This window comes from Tauraco erythrolophus, chromosome 26, assembly GCF_009769465.1.
Source record: "Tauraco erythrolophus isolate bTauEry1 chromosome 26, bTauEry1.pri, whole genome shotgun sequence".
NCBI lineage: Eukaryota > Metazoa > Chordata > Aves > Musophagiformes > Musophagidae > Tauraco > Tauraco erythrolophus.
In genome coordinates, this window is record NC_141490.1 from 7,281,288 (window position 1) to 7,303,081 (window position 21,794).

The following is a 21,794-nucleotide window of genomic DNA, read 5'->3' on the forward strand; positions in this document are numbered from 1 at the left end:
AGCACTGCAGGGGGGGTCTCAGGAGAGCAGAGCAGAGGGGCAGAATCCCCTCCCTCGCCCTGCTGCCCACGCTGCTTTGGATGCAGCCCAGGACACGGTTGGCTTTCTGGGCTGCAATCACACATTGCCAGCTCATGGTGAGCTTCTCATCACCCAACACCCCCAAGTCCTTCTCCTCAGGGCTGCTCTCAATCCATTCTCTGCCCAGCCTGTCCTTGTGCTTGGGATTGCCCCGACCCACATGCACGACCTTGCACTTGGCCTTGCTGAACTCCATGAGGTTCTCACAGGCCAGAAGGGGTGTTGGCCAACAGAGATCAAGGATAGCTCCAGATCCTCAGGCCCCTCATCTTAACCATGGCATCCCAACCTCCTGCTTCTTCCAGCTCCACATCACAGTATTTTCATGGTACCTTCTGGTTTCTACAGCACCAACAGCACCCAGGCACTGGGGACACACGCTCAGCGGGCACACCAGGACGATTACACAGCGGGTGTTTCTTCGATTCACTCAAGCACCCTAAATGTGCCCCGAGCATGGTGAGAACCCAGCGTTCCCCAGCTCAGACCTGCTCTCAGCAGCAGACCAGCACCCTGCACACGGGTGAGAGAAGCAGGTGATGGGGCTCAGGTCTTTGAACCTCAGCAGAGCAGGCAGGATTTCTCCCATCCCATCCTACAGAACACGAGATCTAAGAGCAGCTCCCACCAGCAGCAGCTGGTGGAAGGAGGGGGCCAGCTCATGGGGGTTCCCTTTCTTCCCCTTTTTCTTCTATTTTTTTTGTCTTTTAATGAACAGTAACAATCCTCTTTTTTTTTCTTTTTTTAAAAAAAAAAAAAAAGAATTTGAAAATATCTGACATACAGGAAAAAATAATGAATTCCGGTTCTCGCCTGCGTTCTCTGATCTGTCAGTCTGCGCCCAGGAGGAAGAGGAGGAGGAGGAGGCCAGGGGTGCTGGCCTACATTGGCTAGATAATGATTTTTCCTGCCTCTCCCTGCTTCCAGGAGAAGGTCCAAGAGTTGAGGGGAGACAGGAGACAGGCTGTGTCACTGCCTTTTACTTTAACCCTTTACATTCTAGTTGTGGGAGGGTGTCAGAGGGGGTTTTTGCTGCAGTAAAGAGGGGTGTGCTCGGAGGAGTAACGTAGGTCTCAGCACTGGGCAGAGTGGTGGGGTTTGCACAGAAGCCTGGACAAAGGGCTGATCCAGCTGGGAAAGCCTGGACTCACCCTGAATCCCAATTCCAGTTAAGCAGAACACATAGTCTATCCGTGCCTCAGTTTCCCCTCTTTGAGATACGCAGTTCCCTGTGCTGGGGTGCACTGAGAATTAAACAAAGAACCAGAAAACGCAATATATTTGCTGGAGTTGTATTCCCCTTTCAACTGGAAGAGGAAATTTTAAGTTTCTTCCTCTTTGCAGTGAGAATATTTCAAATAAGCACACGGCGTCTGGCTGTTCATTGAGGCTCGGAGGGGTTTGCCAACCTGGTTTTTTTCTCCTCCTATGAAAGACTTTCCTGTAGAATACAAACATTCGCTTATCCTGTGTCAGATCTGCTCGTTTTTTTCCCCCACAAAGGGTCTCACAAAGGATTTCAGCGCTTTGAAATTTGGTTTTAATTACAATCCAGCACGAAAAATCAAATCCTTAAAATACTGTCTGGGACCAAACCCCTCCTCAGCTCGGAAAAAAAAAAATAAAGTTTTGCAGTGATAGTCCTCCATATGACCTGGAGAGAGATTTGGTGGGAGAAGATCAGTTTTAGGAAATATTAGCAGGGTTTTTTTCCCCTCCATGAACTTCTTAATGTGAGGAGGGCCCCTGCGTCACACTCGGCTGCCAGGACAGATGGGCAGGAGGGGAGCAGGGATGCAGGTCGTTTTGGGTGCTGAGCTATTGGGGCAGCATCGCTGTGCATTCCGCTCGGGATGGAGAGGAGGCATCACCACCCACCCCCCTACCCGCTCCGACACGCACTGAAACGCCCCGAGACAAACAGGCCCCAGAAAGAGATGCACTATTTAAACTTTCATCACTATTTTTCCTCCCCGCTCCCCTTGTTTCCTTTGATTTATTTTTCAGCGTGTTTTCCCCAGGCTGTGCTGTTCTCCTGCATCTGTTTTTCTCTCCTCCATCGCTCGGCAGCAGCCAGGCTCCTTTCCGAGGGCACCCGCAGCTGCCCCACGTTTTTCAGGTTGTCCAGGCTCAGGTCCTTTGGGTCAGCAAGAAGAACGAGGCAGGATAGCGGCACCAGGCTGGGGTGGATGTGGGCTGGACGTAGAGTGACAGCACAAGACCTCTAGACATAACATCCCTCCTCTTTCTATCCCTTCCTGGCCAAACCAGGACTCCACAGCAGCTCCTTAAGACTCATCCATGTGGGTCATCCATCCATGTCATGTCATGGACCATGCAATTGCCATCCAAGAACCTCATCCTCTTTGCACTCTTCCCAAGGTGGGCAGCCCTGCCAGGGCTTGGCATGGGAGAGCTGCAAGAAGGAAAGCAGTCATGTAGGCATCCTCCAACCAACCAGCCCTTCCATCCCACGCCAACCTCAGCAGCACGCAGGTGGGAAGCTGTACACTTCAAAGCAATGCCAGCCTTGGCACCGTAAATCAACGACGCGCAACACGGACTGAAATTTCTCAGCCTGCCTTGCGTAGGGAAGGAAGACATAGGCAGCTTTGCTGGCTATTTTCCTTGCAGGAGAGCTGAACCTCATCCTGCTGAGCAGCCCGCAGACAGAAATGGTCTCCAGGTTTCAGATGTAGGATGTAAAGGAAAATCTGGTCAGTCATGCTTGGAGGGAGGGGGAATATTACAACATGGGGTCAGGACTCTCAGCCCATTTGCAAAATCAAACCATTGGCTCTGTATTGTCCCTTTTTCCTTACCTGCCAAAGCTACTCATCCCCAAAGGGATTGCAATCCTAATTGCATCAGGAGGGGGAGAGGTAGAACATCAAGGTGGTCCAGGGGAAGATGCAATTGCAGTCCAGGATGAGGTTTCCTCCAGAGCTCAGGTCACCGAGCCCCACAGACATGCCATGAGTCTCCAGTTAATGCTTCTCTGAAAAACATAACCCATGAAAGCACCCAGACACAGCAAAATCTCAGCCTTTAAAGTGTTGGACAAAACCTAAGAGCCTCTCTATAGCCCTTCCTAGCTCTGAAGAGCTGCTGGAAGTCTGAATCCTAAACGTGGAAAGTCCTGATAAATGGAAAGCTAAACATTCATGTAGCTGTAAGCTGCTCCGCGGTGGTTTAGACCTTCACGATTTGTAGCCTTTGGGCTCGATAACGCGGCGAGACCCTCGGCATCCTGCTGGGAAACTGCTGCCAGAAACACGATCCCTGTAAGGGGATTCTCTTATCCAGTGCAGCAAGCTCTACCCTAAAAGCAGTTTTGTTTTCTAGCCCCTTTTCCTCCTCTTGGGAAGCTATCCTAGATACTTGATGAAACAGAGAACCTCGTTTCCTCTCCAGTGTCCAAATTTTCCTGCTTTTTCCCTTTTCTCCTGACGTCCCCCCAGTTCTTTCGCTGCAACCAGTCACAGGCTCCCAGCCTTCATTTTGCCCGGTCCCTTCTGATCTCACCAGTAGGAACGCTGCTCTTTCCCTTTGATCAGCTCCACAGCTTTTCTCTGTGCCTGTCCCAAACTGAGTTCAGCATCCATGAGCAGCTCATTAACTCATTGTTTCGCTGACCATCGTTAACACCAAGCTTATTGGCAAAGTCACACCCCACCAGAGTCTTGCCCTCCACAAGTGGTGAGCATAGCAAGTGCCTGCTCCTTTTTGGAGGATCCTTTTGGGAAGGTAAGGAGACCACAAAGGCGGTGGGTTGAATCCTGCTTCTTTCACAAGGACCTTGTCAGCAAGCAAGCCTGGACTCAGCACCGAGCAGAGCTTGGATTTGCAAAAAAAAAAAAACATTCTTTGCAGGGCTTGTATTGCAGAGACCTCCACATGACAAGCAGCTGGACGCAGCTCAGGGCAGCAGCACGCTACAGTCACCCCGAGCAAGTGTACCGTGATGCCCTCATGAGCTTAACTTGTCTACAAGAGGCAAACATACCTCAGACAAACCCGCCGTGCGACTTCTGAATACACAAACACTTCGCCGCACCAGAGCAAAGCTTCCAGGATCCATCTTCGCTGCGCGAGAGGGTCAGCTGAATCCCTCCGGGCTGTCTCCCTGGGGCTCCCCACGCTTTCCTTACTGGAGAGACAAAAGACAGGAGCAAACATCCCCTTGTTCAGCTTGGCTTCATCATTTCATCGTGTTTGCAGGGAGCTGGCTGGCTGGAAGGCAGCTGGCCCCACCACGTGCTGTTGTAGAGGGCTGGGGATGCTTTTGGTCTGTGCTTAGACTCAGCTTTGGGGCTTGGAAACACCCCTACCACTTTGTGATCACCAAGAGCATCTTCTGGTCACTGTTACTTACTTAACACTCCTAGAAGATGAGCCCAGAGCCTTGAGTGGCACGGAATCCCCTTGGGAAGATGAGCAATGCGTCAGCCATGCCTTACCCAAGGGATCTCGTTCCTCGGGGGATGCTCACGCTGAGTCTTGCATCAGCTGAACGTTTCTTGCAGCTCCACGGCTCAGAGCTGTCCTCAGGGGCTGCTCAGTATCTGCTTCCCCAGCCCAGCAGGTGGGTGGTCCGTCCCCACCCCTGAGCATTTGGGGTTGAATCTGTTAATGCTGTCGGAAGAAGAGGAGGCTACTTACTCCCACCCCTGAGCATTTAGGGTTGAATCCATTAATGGTGTCCCAAGCAGAGAAGGCTCCTTACCCAAACCCAACAGCAAGGAGGTACCAACCACATCAACAACAACAAAAAAACCCACACCCATCAGGGTTAATTAAGTAGTAGTGCTGGTGGCTGGAGGGCTTTTTGCTTTCTCCACTTCCAGGAGCTGACTCCTGCCTGGAGGATGCTGTTATCTCAATAAATATTGCTAATAATTGAGGCTCTGTCTGGCTCCCCACAATGCTGTCCAGCTGCTGGGAGCATTTAGAGACATCTCTGTTATTTCTTCGCCAAAGCTGCAGTCTTAGCCTGGGGTATTAGTTCAGCGCTGAATAATTCCACGTGGTCTCCTTGATTAATCACACAGTTGAGTCTTGCAGGGCAGGACTATGCAGGAAAGCCTCTAACTAGCCAACTAATTTAAGAAGTTGCTGAATGCACAGCCCAAGAGCAACACTCATTTATTTGTGTTTCTTTATGCTGATGTGCTGGACAGGCTTTTCCCAAAGCGCTTCAAAGGGCAGGGAGCAGAGACCAAGATGTCCTCACTCACCCGAGCAGCCCACAGCTACAGAGAACAGATTAATGCCTGTCCAAGGCTGGTTTAAAAATATTCAGCAAGCCCTGTGTTTTGACAGAAAAGTCAGGGATTTGATGGAGAGAAGCTTGTCATGGTTTCTTTGGAAAGTTCTGTCTGCAGCGAAGGAGAGGACAGTTCTCCAACTGAGGTCCTGAGTGCACTGTGAGGAACAGGAGACCTTCTGCTGGGGTGTTTCACCTCCCACCCCAGAAGGTCTCAGTGCAATGTCTGTTTGGGGATAATCTTTCTGGACACCCACCCCATAAGCTGCTGCATGTCATCCATCTGTCCAGCTTGTTCCTGCTCTTGTGGGCTTGAGCCATGATGAATCCCTTGTCTTCCATTCTCTTTTTAAGCTTTCCAGGCACAGAAAGGTTAACTCCATTCCCTTGCTGTCAGGAATAACACACACAACCCCAAACTCTTCCTTTTCCATCCCTGTATTAATCAGCACAGCTACCACTTCTACACCTGCTTGATTAAAAATTAGGAGACCAGATTCTGTAGTGATGCCTTGTAATAATAACCAATCCTGGGAGCACAGCAGATGAATAATGGATCACTGCTCTCCGCCACTGGCTTCTTGCTTTCCCTTCTTTCTTCTTCTCCTCCTCTTATCTTTCTCCTCCTCCTTTCCCAGGCAGGAGTTTAGGTGAGGAAGGAACGCATCCATCCTTCATTTCACAGAAGTTTGACATCGCTGATTCCTATTCATCAGACCCTCTCCTCCCCAACCAGAGCCCCTGGTTAGAGAGCCTGGAGACCATCCATAATTCATGGCTACATGAATAACTGGGGGATGATAACCACTTACTTGGGAAGACGTAATCAAGACCCATTCTATCTCCTCTTCCCATCTCCTTAAGCAACTCCTTGAGACTTGCTGCTAATCTAATAAACAGGAGCAAAACAGTAGTTAGAAAATAAGGTTTTCTGGCACAGGGGACAACCTCATGCATGGAACCATTTGTTCCATGGCTGGACTGCTTTGAGGATGTGATGTTAAGCCAGTGGCTGCAAAAAAAAAAAATAATAATCTTCACATGTCAGCTATTTACAGCACATAAGTCAGGAATATTGAACATCCCGCTGTAAAAGTCCCTTCATTTAATTCCGAGATGCTCTTCAGAGAAAGGCTTGTGGGTTGTTTTTTTCCCCGACTCCACAAGATGAATTTCCAATATTTTACAAGCTGAGGTCAAATTCAATTAATAGCTTCAGTGAGGAGGGGAAAAAAGTATTGAAAATATCAGGTTGGTTTTTTTTTTTTTTTTGAACAGTATAAACTCATTCAGTGAAAGGGGTTTTTGTTTTTTTTTTTTCAAAAAGGAAGAGAAATACTTCCTTTTAATAGTTAAATAGCATCAAAATGAAGCAGAATTTTCCACATTTTTATATTTCAGAGACTGACACATTTCAACTAACCCAAACCACAGTTTTTCACTCCCCCCCCCCACTATTATAGCCTGAAAGAAAAAAAAACTGTACATTTTGGATCCATGTAGAAAAGCTTTTTCCCCCTCCCAGTCCCTGAGTTCCACCCAGTGAGCTGAAAAATCCCATTACTCCCAGCGTTTGGCAGACGTGTATGTGAGCAGCGTTGTGTGCAACCAGCACATCTGCCTTGCCTACAAATCCCGCGCCGCCGAGGGCAGCCACCTTTGAATTGTCGGAGAACATAATCCCTTCCCCATCTCCTGAATCCATCCCAGCACTGAAAGAGCCAGTGAAGAGTTTGGAAATATTTCTCGGGCGGCTCAGGAGCAGAAGCGGAGACGCACTCGGGGATTTCAGAGAGGTCTTTGCCCAATCTCGACCTTCCGCTCAGCCTGGTGCCAACCAGCTTAGGAAGGCAGGGAAAAATTTCCAGCACTGACTTGTGACAAAAGCAGCTCCATTTTCGTGGAAAATTGGCAGGTTTCCCCCAGCAAGGATGCTGAAGGATAGGAGGCTTTTGCCACCTGCTTTGGAGCTCCAAATTTCTTTGGACGTTCTTTGCTAACATGAGATCTTCTGCTTGGGCTGCAACAGAGATGCCTTTTCACAGCGTCCTCTACATTTCTCCTGGCTTCCCAATGCTGCATGGGCCCCCAGAGCCCCCAAAACACACCATGAGATGGGTGAGCAGCACATCTGTCCATCGCAAGACCTGAGTTTGGTCTCCCAAAGGACCTGGTTGGGAAGAGCTAGACTGACAGCTGTACGGACCTGGCCATCTTCAGAGCAGGTCTTGGCTAGAGCACACCCAGTCAGGGAATCGGAGCTGAAATTTTCCTCAGTTTCCCATCTCTTACCATGCTGGGGGTGTTTAGAGATGCCAGGCTTCCAGAGGTGCTTCTGAGTATTTAGTAGCCCTTGGTGGATTTCTCTACCACAGGTTTGATGCTTCGTATTCCAGCAAAGCTCAGGCAACCTCCTGGCCCATGTCCCCTCTAAAACTTCAGCTGGTTTCCATAGTTCAAATCTGGGGCACGGTTTTTACACAAGCAGCAAAAGCCAAGCCAGCTATGACGTGGTGGGACGGGGTTGTGTGCTGCTGCAGCCTCATCAAAACTGCCTGCAGAGGTTTGAGATGTCACAGTCTGGTCATGGCAGCCCAAACCCAGCAGGCAGCAGCAGGAAGGTTGGTTTAATGCCAGCAACTGACTGTCTCCTCTGTGCTATTTCCTTGCAGTTCCTCCAGACGACCCTGTCATTATGGGGGGACCCATCATCAGCCTGAGAGCAGGAGACCCCCTCAACTTGACCTGCCACGCGGACAACGCCAAGCCAGCAGCTTCCATCATCTGGATGCGGAAAGGAGAAGTCATCAATGGGGCCACCTACTCCAAGGTGAGGAAGGACGGGGCTGGGGGGACACACTGTGCTTTACCCTCGCTTCAGCAACGTGTACCAGACCTGACACTGCTCTTCACCCCACCCCAAAACATCTAGGGCAACATCTTCAGCTCTGCAGAGCTGAGACTCTCACCCTACGTCACCCCATACAACCTTCCCAATGGAGAGACTGGAAGGAAAACAGGAGGATGCAAGTGAGAAGCCACAAGCCGTTGCCAAAACAGGCTCTGCTCTGAATTTGGCCAGCTTTTTGTGCCCTCTCACAGCTTACAAATTGCCCAACATGCCACCTTCTCCCCCTAAAAATCCCACCTGGGAGTGGTGTTAATATCATGTAGATATTAGTGTGTCCAGCACTGACCTGGCCTTGGCTGTAGCAGAACCTCTGGATCGAAAGGTAGTTGCAGTGACATATGTCCCCCCCTCCTCCAACTGCAATTTTCCATGAGGAATTGTCAGGGTTGTTGGCATTTTTTAATTTAAACAGCAAGCCTTTATTGGGTCATAAAGGGAAACATCAAAGAGCAATCAGCAGCGTACTGAGAACGGGTACCCACATGTTCTCCTCTTTATAGACGCCTGATGTCTGATAAGCGCTAAAGATTCGGTAACACTTGACATTTCTGATGAAAATTTCCAAAGAACAAAATTTGAGACATAAAACGGGTCAGTTTGCAGCCATTTGTAATGCAAGCCAGCTTCAAAGCCAGGAGTCAAAGGCATTCCTCTCGAGCTCCTGGAGATCTCTTAAACATTTCACCCTCTGCTACTGCTGCGAAGCCTCCACCCACCCTCGTTCCAGCACCATCCTGAGCTGCTTGGAAAAAAGCAGAGGAGCCAAAACCTCCTCCTCCTCCTCACTCTGCAGAGCACATCGATGTCTTGGCTGAAGCCAAGCTGCTTCCTCGCAGCTGATGGCTTTGGACAGAGGGGGAGGTTGCCCCATCTCCCTGCCTGCCATGCAAGAGGCAGCACTAATTAAAGCCAGAGAGAACTGACCTCTCCCTCTCTCAAATCAAGTGGAATTAATTAAAATCCAGGCCATTGACATGCAGTTGTTTAGAACTTATTCCATTCACCCCCAGCCTTCCTCTCCACTGCAGATTGCTCAGACCTGGCCCTGGGGAGCCAACATTTAAGCCCTTTCCCTCTCAGACCCACAAGTAGTGGGTAGCAGAGAAGGAAGAACGCTGCTCCTTTAGCTTTCTTTAAATTATTTCCAACAAAAAAAAACCCTTCCAAAGCAGGGCTTTCAGGCTGCAGCTCCATCTCACATGCACTAGAGATTTCCACAGCATTTTAAGCAGGTGTCAAGGATGGTCTGGGAGGGAAGCGCTGTTCTGCATGGGCAAAACATCTTCCCCTTCTTCTGGGGTCAGGAGAACCTCAGTTTCTGAGGCTGAACCTCAGCATCTCATAACTTAGTAGAAGCTTCCATGAAGCCCTTCCACAAACACATCCCTGCACAAGCAGGGAAGGCGATGCTCCAGGGCCAGGTGTGCCCAGCCCAGGATACAATTGGCTTTCTGGGCTGCCAACACACTTTGCCAGCTCATGTTGAGCTTCTCATCACCCAACACCCCCAAGACCTTCTCCTCAGGGCTGCTCTTCATCCATTCTCTACCCAGCCTGTGCTTGTGATTGCCCTGACCTATGTGAAGGAACTTGTACTTGGCCTTGTTGAACTTCATGAGGTTCACACAGGCCCACCTCTCAAGCCTGTCAAGGTCCTTCTGGATGGTGTCCCTTCCCTCCAGCATGTTGACCACACCACACAACTTGGTGTCATCTGCAAACTTGCTGAGGGTGCACTCGATCCCACTGTCCATGTCACCAACAAAGATCTTAAACAGCACCTGCCCCAATACCATCCACTGAGGAACACCATTGGTCACTGGTCTCCACTTGGACATGGAGCCAGAAAGGCTGTTCCCCAAGGGAAGGGCACACAGAGTGGCAATAAAGCAAGCACAGGGCACCATCCTTACCCTCAAGAGCACAGCACCAGCACGAGAGGAGCAGAGGAGGTTTGGTGGTCATAGCAGACTCAACCGCAGCTCATCAATCTCCAGAAAGTCCATAGTGATGAGACAGCTCTGAGGTCAAGCCAGAAAATCCAGCCCACAATCAGGACACCCAAAGCAGGACCTAAGCTAGAGCTGGAGCTTAAATACAGCTCCCAGGCCTATGGGTGGAGGGAGCTGGGGTAAGGACCCCGGATGAGGTTCATCAGGGAAATTAAGGGCTGTTGGTGCACTCAGGCCCTGACAATCATGTACGAATAGGTCTTGGTCCTGCTTCTCCCCAGCTTCTGGGCTGATGGTGGTGACAATTTCTCAGCGTGGTTCCTCATCTAGTGCCTGGCAGCGGCACAGACGTATCCGCATCAACGCTGGGTCACGATGCACCCAGGTGGTGAACGCATTAGTCTTGCTGCCATATGTTTATAATTCAATAAAGCACTTGGAGGAGGAAACTTGAAGGATACAGGCTCAGAGAGAAAAACTGCCTGGCAGGGTCCGAAATACGTAGTTATGGGATGGGCGTATCCATGGACATCGACCGCTATTATCAGCGCCTGGGAAAAGCTGTGTTTCGGGCATTTCTGGTTCCCAGAAGATGTCAATAAACTGGAGAGAGGTCAGAGGAAAGCCCAGAGAAGGATTAAAAGATTGAAAACCATGCAACATCTTGAGAGCCTCCGAGGGCTCGATCGGTTTAGTTTAGCAAAGACGGGGCTACAGGGTGACGTGACCACGGTGTGTAAGAACTTGCAGGAGGATGAGGAGTTTGATAAGGCAGGGCTCCCAGGGCTCACTGATAAAGGCATAGCTGGGCACCACGGCTGGAAGGCAAAGTCAGAGAAGTCCAGGGAAGAAACAAGCTGCCAAAGCTGAGGTGGTTAACCATTGCTGTACCAGGCTTGAGTTCTGGACATCCTCGGGTGTCCATCACGGTAATCACCAGCACAAGGTGAACGGTGATGATTTGCCACGGGCTGGGCTGGACCATTGTGCAGCAGCCAGGAACCCATGGCCAGGATCAGTCCCGTGCCGCTGGCAGCCAGTGTCGCCGCTCATTGCTGTGCAGAGTGGCCCGGGCAGGTTGAAGAAGCCGGTTGCCCTGTCTGTCCCCGGCTCCCTCTTTTCGGGACGATGGGTGACATGCATCTCGCTGGAGCTGTGTTTCCCAGGTCGAGCCACAGCAGGGCTGGAGGGAAGCAGATGGGAGTTAAGTGCCCGGTTCCCAGGGAAGCGCAGTGTGATTTGTCTGTGCTGTTCCCCTAAGGCTTCTTGGCACGTTCCAGCCAGAGGAACTGTCACTGCAGGAATTTGTACGTGCGGAGCCTGGCACGACTCTCAGCCAGGGGAAGGGACCCTTCTCCTGTAGGAAACTGCCCTTCCTCACCTCTAGTTCTCCTCCCCCAGACTCTTCTCCGCGACGGCAAGAGGGAGAGCATCATGAGCACCCTTTTCATCGCCCCCTCCGACATCGAGAACGGGGAGAGCATCGTCTGCCGCGCCACCAACAAAGCCATTCCCAGCGGGAAGGAGACCTCGGTCACCATTGATATCCAGCGTGAGTACACGGCCAGCCGAGCTAGCTCTGGGTACTGTGGGATCCCAGCCTCCCCGCTGTCTCCATCGCTGCCCCAGGGCTTGATGCATGGAGCTGACTCCAGTCGGGAGCGGGATGTTGGGGTTTGGGGGTTTGGGGGTTTCCCTTTCCTGGGATTTGCCAGTGTGTTAATATGGTGAAGTCAGAGACAGAAGATCTCATCTCCCTTGAACTCCTTGGGGCACCAGACAGACACGAACACCCACGAGGAGAAGCTGCTTCCCAGCTTCTGCACCTCGAGTCCGTGGTTTTGAGCTGCCGTGCTCGGGGTGGCCGGTGTGCGTTGCATGTGGCCCAATGGTGTGCCCTGCTCCAGGCTTCTGGGGTCTACGGAGCAGGGAGAGATCCCAAATGGGTTTGGCTGACCAAGCAGCATCTCTGGACACAGCCAGTAGTAGAGATAAGGCCCGTTAAGATTTCTGGGACAAAACCCGCAGGTTTCCAGTCTTACAGGCTGTTCAGTGGTAAGTTTTTTGTGGTGTTCTCCACTGAGATAGCACGTTAGACACTTTTTCGGTGGGAAGTCTTCCTCCCATGAAATACAGCCGGTGTGAACGGCCGGCTGAAGGGGCCAGGTGCGTGTCGAGAGCATTATCATTTACTTTTCACTGTAAATCCCTGAAACAAACTCTTCCTCCCTTAATAATTCCCATTTCTCAGATCTCTTCCCTCCTCCTCTGCAATAGCTGTTGCTCTCGGGCTCATCCCGACCTCCTTCCAGCCGGGCTTCATTTGCACACACAATTCCTGCAGCTGTATTTACCAACAATTTGCAAAGGCAGGGTGTTCAATATTAGCATGCCAGCTGCTTTCCCGAGTCCAATTAAAACTGGCTGAACAAACTCAAGTACAGCAGAAAATTCACCATTTAAGACTTCCAGCTTTCGCTGCCGGAAGATTAACAGGCTCTTGGGTCGCAGGATAGCATGTCCTGACAGAACCGGCCAGATAAAATGAGATAATAGCCCGGGTTATTTCCCAGTTACAATAGCTGGAGACACACACGCGTCCTCACGAACAGCGTCAAGCTGGAGACATCATTACCCTGTGCTGTACAGTGCGGGGCAGGAGACGTGAGCTGAATCCCTGAGCCCGACAGAACCTGCTTTGAAAGGAGAACGACCCAATAAAGAACACCAATTTCCACTCCGAGCCATTAAATACTCCGTGCTGCGAAAGTAATAATAATAATATCCTGTCCGGCTATTAAAAGTGTGTTGTTCTTAATGGGGTCTAATGAGCGTATCAAGTTCCCGATACTGGATGGGTGATGGAGGGATAGAAAAATGCCAAGATGGATTAACCAGCCTGCGGTGGGGTGGGTTTCGTCGCGGATGCAAGAGCCGGTCCTTTAGGTTTCACTCCCAACCTGGTAAGCAACTGGCTGCTTTCGCTTTGCAAAGAGCTAAAGGGACTTTCCTTAAGCAAAGATTATCTGGACGACTCGTTTTTCCTGGAGAACTGTCCTGGACAAGGCTGCGTACCCCTCCGTACTCCACCGGCGATGAAAGGAGCTCCTTCCCCTGGGTCTTCTTCCAACATCTAGCAGAGAGGCAACACCTTGGGGGGGAAAAAAAAGGATTTACTGCAAGAATAAGGAAGGAGGCAGCGGTTGTTGGTTGATGAGCCTTCTTGGAGAACCAAAAATAATCCCTCCCAAGAAGCCACAGCCTGGTAAATGGCTCCTCCTGCTTTCGTTTTCTTTTGCAACTCAAAAGAGCATCAAAAACGCTCATGCTCAGCAAAGAATCGCCAGGATGGGGATTATTTCCAACGCACGCGCGTGCTGGGAGAGAATATCCTCCTTCAGCTGCTGCAAAGTTGAATTTTGGTTCCCATCGATCTCATGCCAGTCTTAGCAGCAATGAAACGAATAGCTGAGTCATAAAACCCTCCCCTTTCAAAAAAAAAAAGGGGTTGGGGGGGAAAAGGAACTGGGGAAAAAAAAAAACAACAAACAACCCATAGCAGGGTCTGTAATGGAAACATTAAGCGACTCCAGCTGGAACATCTGTTGGATGTGATTTCCGTTCCACCAGCCACATCAAAGTCAGCCTCCTGTGAGTTATGCGCCGAACATCACAAGTGGGATTAAAATCATGTTTAATAGTTTTATATGCCATAAACTATTTATACTGCCAGAGCCCAGTGGCTCGATGGAAACACACATCCGGCGTGGCGGGCTGGGGAGGAGCAGGGTTATTGCTTATCCAAAGCCATTTGCTCTGAGCCTCCGCACACACATACCCAGTTGCTTGTTTTTCCACTTTTTTTTTTGTATGTTAAGAAGGGATTTGACTGCTTCTGTGTTTTTGGCAGGAGGTGGGAGTAGGAGAAAGAAAGGACCGGGGCGCTGAGCAAACCGAGGGTCACGTCGCTGTGTTGGAGGGTCTCCTGCTGTGTTTGTCCTTGTAGCATTGGGAGTATTTGATTCCTTTTCGTGCTTCCCTGGGCTGCACCCAAAGCAGCGTGGGCAGCAGGTCGAGGGAGGGGATTCTGCCCCTCTGCTCTGCTCTCCTGAGACCCCCCTGCAGTGCTGCGTTCAGCTCCGGGGTCCCCAACACAGGAAGGACATGGAGCTGTTGGAGCGGGGCCAGAGGAGGCCACGGAGATGATGGGAGGGCTGGAGCACCTCTGCTCTGGAGACAGGCTGAGAGAGTTGGGGCTGTTCAGCCTGGAGAAGAGAAGGCTCCGGGGAGACCTTCCAGCACCTAAAGGGGCTACAGGAAAGCTGGAGAGGGGCTTTGGACAAGGGTGTGTAGTGACAGGACAAGGGACAATGGCTTTAAACTGAAAGGGGAGATTTCAATGGGATCTAAGGAAGAAATTGTTCCCTCTGAGGGTGCTGAGGCACTGGCACAGGTTGCCCAGAGAAGCTGTGGCTGCCCCATCCCTGGAAGTGTTCAAGGCCAGGTTGGATGGGGCTTTGGGCAACCTGGTGTAGTGGAAGGTGTCCCTGGCCCATGGCAGGGGGATTGGAACTAGATGGTCTTGGAGGTCCCTTCTAACCCAGACCATTCTGTGATTCTATGATTCCCACTGGGGAGTGTGAAAGCCAGAGCTGAAGAGGCATCTCAACTTGCTTCCAGCTCCTCCTTCCTCCTCATTTGGCCCACAGGCTGCTTTTGGATTCAAGGTAGAGATTTGGAAGGGCTTGTCTGGGGGTCTGGAGCAGGATGGAGAGGGGTCTGCCCGTGTCCCAGAGCCAGCACGGTGCCTGCAGCCCGTGGAGCTCAGCCCCAACGATCGTTTCAAGGGTGTTAATTTGAAACAGTGGGAGCTGAGGGGTTTGCTCAGGTGCTTCACCGGCTGCACGGCCGCCGAGGAGCGACGCTGGTCCCCCGGTGCCAGCGTCCCCACAGGGATACACGGTGCCTGGTACACGCTCTCCTCCCTGTGCCCGTAGGCTGGCTCTATCTGATTCCATCATTCAAATTAATTACACGAAGCCAGGCAGGAATTACAATTGTAACCGAGCGGAATTACATTCTGATGAGTTACAATTTGTCTCTTTTTTTTTTTTTATCTCCTTTTTTTGTTTTTTTTCTCTTTCAAATACCCCAAAACACACTGGCACACACAAACCCATGCTGCCCTCCACCCCCGCCGCCTTGCGGGGAACCCACCGCAATATTAGCAAGCCCAATCCCATTTGTGAAAGGCAAGATCAAAGACTTTAATTCATTTCCTTTGCTCTTTTTTATGATTTTTTTTCTTTTTAATCTCTTTTTTTTTTTTTTTATTTTGAGTGCAGCCGGGCTCATTTTAATACAAAGAGGCTCCTCTGTAAATCGTAGGCACAGCTACTAAACCATCAAACAATGGGGAAGCTACTAAAGAGAAGTGTGATTCATATTTAACAAAAGAAGGTGATTAGCTGTTGTTGTCTAACAATAGGGAAGTGTCAGGATGCCTGGGAATGAAATAGGAGCCCACTATATATCTCTGGGCTCTTATGTTTGGGAAGCTCATTTATATTCCCAACTGCGCCCATCTTTATTGTCATTTGAATTGCACATTTGAAAATGAGATTAGGGCAAATTGAAAATACCTGTAATTTCCCCGTCACCGTTTCCCATCAAGAGGGCAGGTGGTTTTGCTCGCAACAAAGCGGGGCTCTGGCTGGGTAAATATCACGAGGTGGGGACGTGGTGGTGGTGGAGGAGGCACCGCGGCACGCTGGGGGACCTTTCCATGGCTCAGACTGGTGGCCTTGCTGCAAGGGACCATCCCCAACCCACACCGGGCAAGGAGAGAGATCAGAATAACGCGGGGTTATTCCTGCTCTCTCCTGCTTTCCTCTCCTCCCCTGCAGCTCTTGCCAGTGCCAACCCTTCCAGTCCCATTGTGGGCAGCATCACTTCCTCCTCCACGGTTCCTCGTACCTGTTGCCTTTACCTTTGCAAAGTGGTACCCAGAAGAAGCTGTTCTTGCATCCGTGTGCCCAGTTTGAGCCCGTACCCTCAAGCAAAGGCATCGGGTGGTCTGCAGAGAGCCAGGTCCTTCTGGCAGGACCGTGACTTGAGTATGGTGGAGGGAGAAGCTGGCAGAGAAGCTTTCATCTCAATTAAGCACAACAGCACTCCCTGAGCTCGCGTTACAGCCACGGCTTCGCAGCATCCAAGCGGTAAAACGGAGCGTCAGGCCACCTCCAGCCCTGCGACGCTGACCCCCTTCTCCAGCGCTGGGCACCAGGATGTCCACCCTGACGTGATGCTAAGGGAGGTCCCCTCAGTCAGTGGGTACCAACCAACTTTGCTTCCCTCAATCAGCAGGATTGACTTGGGCGCTGAGCGGGAGGGTGGCTGCTCAACCACAGCCTTTCCCTATGCTCCAGCTGGGAAGAATGTTGCGGAGATGTGTAGGAAGAGGAGAGAGGCGGCAGGTAGAGGTGAACACGTCGCACATCTTATGTTAGGATGTGTTTTCACATATTCTGCATCAGACTCCCACCTTAAGGGCAGCCAGACCGATGACTTGGCCTCAGCTCCGCTCCGCAGCCACAGTGCAGGCTCCAGTGGGACAACTGGTTCTCCAGGCACCTAGAAAACCTCTCCACAAGGCCATTTCTTTCTGCTTTTTCCCCTCAAACGAGGTCCCATCCTTCAAACCTAAAGCTGGAGGGCTAACACCCCCTCTCAGACATCATTACAAATCAAAACGACTCTGGATATTCTTGTTCCCACCTAAACCTTGCGCCCTTTTCCCTTCTCACTTGCTTTCGTTGGTTCTCTCCTAAATTTTGTTGGCCACTGGAGCGTTTAGATGCCTGTCACGTAAAAAGGAGAAGAGAAGCAGAGCGCCGGTTGGAAGAACCGCAAGGCCTGTGACGCCCAGAAGGACTTGGCAGAGATGATTAGGCTGATGAAAGAGCAGAAGTGCCACTTTTCCTGTGGCACTTTCGGGGAGACAAAAGATCATCATTACGCAGCGCGCTGCTACACGGGCGCTTTTCAAAGCGGGCGAGTTGATTTCCTGAAACGGGAATCGGAGCTGGCGTTAATGGTTTGGAAGTGGGATGCTGCACGGCACGGCATGGCATGGCGCCCGGCTCTCCTTCCTGTCTTATTTACCATCACCCTCCGAGGCAAGAGCGGGTTGCATGCCGGGAGCCTGTCTTACGAAGCCCTAATCGTTATATCGCGACATCAAGGAGTCTCAAGGCTTTTGCCGTCTTTTCTCACCACCCAGTTTTGCTTTCCAGCCCCAGAAGCCTGGCAGGGAGCGGGCAAGGGGATGCTGCGCTGCATCTTCGAGTCGCTCACGGGCTTGTCCCTGTCTCTTTGCAGACCCACCCCTGGTGAACCTGTCCGTGGAGCCGCAGCCGGTCCTAGAAGATAACACTGTCAAGTTCCACTGCTCCGCCAAGGCCAACCCTGCCGTCACCCAGTACAGGTAAGGCGGCTGCCCCACTCGCTGGCACCATGCCCCTCGCTCCAGCCCTCCGCTGAGAGCTTCTCACCTTCCCCAACCACACAAAGTTATTTCCTCCAAGTGATCCAAGAGCGTTCAGCAGCTCTGGCTGTGGTTTCTGATGGCTCTTCCACTTGCTTCCATGTTTATCAGTGCTTGGTGGTTGCTCTAGCTCATCCCCTGGGCTCCGTCCTCCAGCCAAGGGATTGATGGCTGGAGCCGGCCACAGCCCCGGGTCCCTGCAGAGCAGCAGAAGACCTGCTGTGGCGTGGTCCTCTTCCCAGCATCCCCGCTCCGATGGCTCTCCGACGCTGCTCTTACCTTGGTGATGTTGTTAGCCACGGAGAGGCTCCGATTGCCTCCGCGTTAGGCCGTCTGCCGCGTTTTGCTGCATGCAGCAAGTCCTCGGTCGGAGATTCATTGGCGCTTTGGAGTGGATGAAGAGGCCTGGCACTGAGCTGGCGGAGCCGTCTGTTTGGGGACATAACGAGCAACGCGCGCCGAGTGAGAAGTCTATTATGGGAAAAATTCCTTTTTTTCTTTTTTTTTTTTGCGTAGTCTTTTATGATTTGAACAGTACAACCCCATCGCCAACTCCGCGTAACCCTTAAGCAACCACCGTGAGCCTCTCTAACCCCAGCAGCGTGGAGCAGAGCTCAGAAGGGGCCAGAGCAGAGGTGCCTGGGCTGGAGATGGGGGGGACATAGGGGATGGGCTCTCCTTGGGTGGGATGTTCTCCTTGAGTGCATTCTCCTAGGACATTCTCCTAGGGTTGTCGTTACCACCTGGGGTCTTCGATCAGCGCTCTGGTGAGGTCGGAGCAGGGCACGAGCAGTTGAGGGGCTCAGTTTGGCACTGCTGAGGCCATCGCAGGAGGAGGAATTGCATCACTTGTGACTGCAGTAGGTCTGAGCAGAAGGCAGAGCATGGGGCTCTCTGCATGCGTCCCTCCACTGAGGCATCCCAACCCTCCCTTGGTCACTAGTCATCAAGATACCACAGGGTTGTAGAGTCATAGAATCACAGAATGGTTTGGGCTGGAAGGGACCTCAAAGATGATCTAGTTCCAACCCCCCTGCCATGGGCAGGGACACCCTCCACTACACCAGGTTGCTCAAAGCCTCATACAACCTGGTCTTGCATCCAACCTGGTTGGATGAGCAGGTCTCCAGACATGCAGCAGTGAGGTTCATTGCTCACCATGTTGAGTTTAGTCCATTTCATTCCCTGCAGAAGGTGAGCAGATGGCTTTGCACCGAGTAAACTCGCTGCCAGGAGGTCTTGGGTATGGGGACTGCTAGCGTTAGGAAACACCCCTTCTCTCCAAGGTTTTAAACTGGCAAAAATACGGGTATGGAAAGTGGGGTGGATTGTCATCACGCTTTGGGAGAAGAAACCACCATGCTCAGCCTCCCGGCTTCCTCTCTTGGACTGGAGAGCCCATACCTGAGCCAACATGGAGACATTTCACAGCAACCAGGTACAGCCCCATCCCACTGCTGCAACCAGCCGCTCATCACTCCTGCCTTGAAGTTACGAGCGCGCGCGCAGGCATGCAATCAGTTCTGTTCCACAACAGCGTCAGTTGATAATAACAGAGGAGGCACCTCCGGGGACAGGTTACCATGACCCGCCTCCTGTTAGGCTTGTACGGCTTAATTAGTACAATCGAGTTTGCTGGTAGGAACGATTCCTTCCGGCTGGATGTCTGCTATCAGCACAACAAAGCAATAATTGCGTTCGTAGTTACACAGAAGAGTTATTAATTTGAGAAGTCAATTAATGTCAAAGATACAAATAGCCCTGTTTCCGTATTTACAGTTAGGAGGAAAACAGCGTGGGACAAGCTGGGGAAGGATCTGGGCGAACGTCCCACGTGATTCATTCTGGTACAGTCGTAGAATCATAGAATCATTAAGGTTGGAAAGGACCTCTAAGATCATCAGGTCCAACTGTCAACCCAATACACAAGGCAAAACAACCAACTTTGGCCAAGGAACTGGATGGTGGCAAGAGCCTGGCAAAATTTTGGCTCCAAAGACGGGACATCTAGCCTGATCTTCAGCACTGGGGGCTTTCGTGTCATCCCGGAACCCCCACCGGGCTGATCCCCTCTACAGCGGAGCAGCCTCGAACGCTCCCATCTGGGTTTTCTCCTTCCTCTGGGGTGTTTCCACCCTCTGGGTACACGGCTCTCCCTGGCCAAAGCACTGCTGGGTTGCTCTTCTCCAGGTGGACCCGCCACGCTTCTCCCATCTTTGGTGCCGTCTCGTTAGCAATGGGGTTTTTGCTGTCCCCTGTAGTGGCAAATGCCACCCACAGCCCTCTTCTGTCCTTCTCACCCATCCCAAGACGATGTGTCTTGTCACCTGTCCTGTTACCCGAGCGTTGGGATTTCTGCTTTGCTGCAAAGCGCTTCGTGACTCGTTTCGTGATGGACTTTGCTATCAAAACTAATTGGGTGTTTTCTTTCGGGTTGTGCTTTCTCATAAAGGGATTCTTTTGGGGCAGGTGAAAAAAAGAGACATGAAAAATTCAAGCACTTTGGGTTTCTCATCTCTTAAGTTCCCTTAACATGTTAACATCACACAAGGCTTTTTCCCTACCACCGTGCCGAGCAAACAGGATTCAGCAGTGCTCGGCGGGGCTCCCTTCCACTTAACGGCTCTGATTGATGGGCGGGGGATTCATCTCCCTTCCAAAAGCTCCCAAAGCTCTTCACTAACTACGTGAAGGTGGCAGATGTTTCAGCACCCGAGCTCAGAGTCCTCCGGGGCAGGACATGGAGCAAAGAGCCCCCGGCACTTTGCCTCTGCCTAGGAGGGAAGGTGGGTAAAGTAGATGGTTGTGTAAAGCCTCAAGACTGAGAAGCTTGGAGGTGTGAAAAGGCAGAACATGAGCTCAGTGTCATCCCCAGTGACAGTGTCATCCCCATCCCTCTCGGGACCCCGTCGCTGGTGAAAATGAACTTATTCTGCCTTAAAAACAAACAATAGAGAGAAAGTGTGATTTATTTTTTTTTCCCCCTCTCTCTTCAGGGAAAGAACCACTCTAATATATCTCCTCTGGCTTCCCTCAGCCTCAGATAGAGATACCAGATCTTGGTCTTCAGCCAACATTTATTTTTAATACCTCCCAATCTGTTTGTCAGTAAACAGCTCCGAACACAAAGGAAAAATGTCTAAACACCAATAAATCCCCTTTTCTGGGCAGAACTCCACCGGCAGCTCCGCAGGGCCATCCCTGCTCCGAATGCAGGAGCGAGCTGTCACCTTGCTGGAATTTGGAAGTGGCGATAAGTTTTGCGTCAAGTTTGCATCCCGGGATTTTCCGGCTGGGAAAAACAAGCGAGGTCGAGCCTCTCACCCAAAGATGCTCGGCTGGGGAGCGTGAACCGTGCTGCTCGTTAGCAACGAGGCACTAAGACAGTTTTAATTACAAACCCTTCACTCTCTTTGTTAAGGGGAAAAGAAGCGAAATTCCACAAAATTGCCTCCGGGACAAAAATCTCCTCCTGCCCCCCACCCAAACCCCCCGTAGAGAATACGGCGGTGATGAAATCAAGGCAGCGGCTTTTTCCGTAAGAGTTTTCCTTTGTGCTCTGTTACATAACACATCACGTACGGGGGGGGTGGGGGTTAATGCCAGGAAAACCTGGTTAGAGCGGAGCCCTCGGAGCGATCCGGCTCCCAGAGCGGAAAGTTACAGCCTGCGCCGTGTCTTCTCTTTTCGGGGGAGTTTAATGCCATTTTGTCCAAAATGGACAGGTTGCCACCACATCTTTGGCGTTTTCTAACAGGAGGAAAAGCCAGAACCCCCCTGCTTTAATATTTACTGGTGTCTCGTGATGATTCGGACGCGGGACGCGGGCGAGGGGTCGCAGCGATGCGTGAGCGGGGGGTGTTTTTGGCGTAGGGATGAATTAACCCTTGCAGCAGGGGTTTTGCTCAATTGCATGTTTTCCCTCTCACCATACAGAGTGACAGACACATCCTATGGTCTCCAGAGGGTCCTATACCCCACCTGGCCTGGATTTATCCCTTCTCCACCTGGAGGCGTGTTCCCTTTGCAGCCCCGTCT

General features: G+C 51.3%; 1 protein-coding gene across 4 annotated transcripts in view; it reads left to right on the forward strand.

Annotated features, from left to right (window-relative positions):
* The window catches only part of KIRREL3 (kirre like nephrin family adhesion molecule 3), a 122,372-nt gene that overhangs the window by 58,944 nt on the left and 41,634 nt on the right, over positions 1–21,794 (forward strand). For 3 of the 4 annotated variants that reach the window (XM_086626826.1, XM_086626828.1, XM_086626829.1), the window contains exons 4-6: positions 8,020–8,177; positions 11,612–11,762; positions 17,591–17,696. In XM_086626826.1, coding sequence (XP_086482952.1) covers positions 8,020–8,177; positions 11,612–11,762; positions 17,591–17,696 — 415 coding nt within the window. Of the gene's footprint in view, positions 1–8,019; positions 8,178–9,487; positions 9,491–11,611; positions 11,763–17,590; positions 17,697–21,794 lie in introns of all 4 variants that reach the window. The other variant, XM_086626827.1, reaches the window with a different exon arrangement.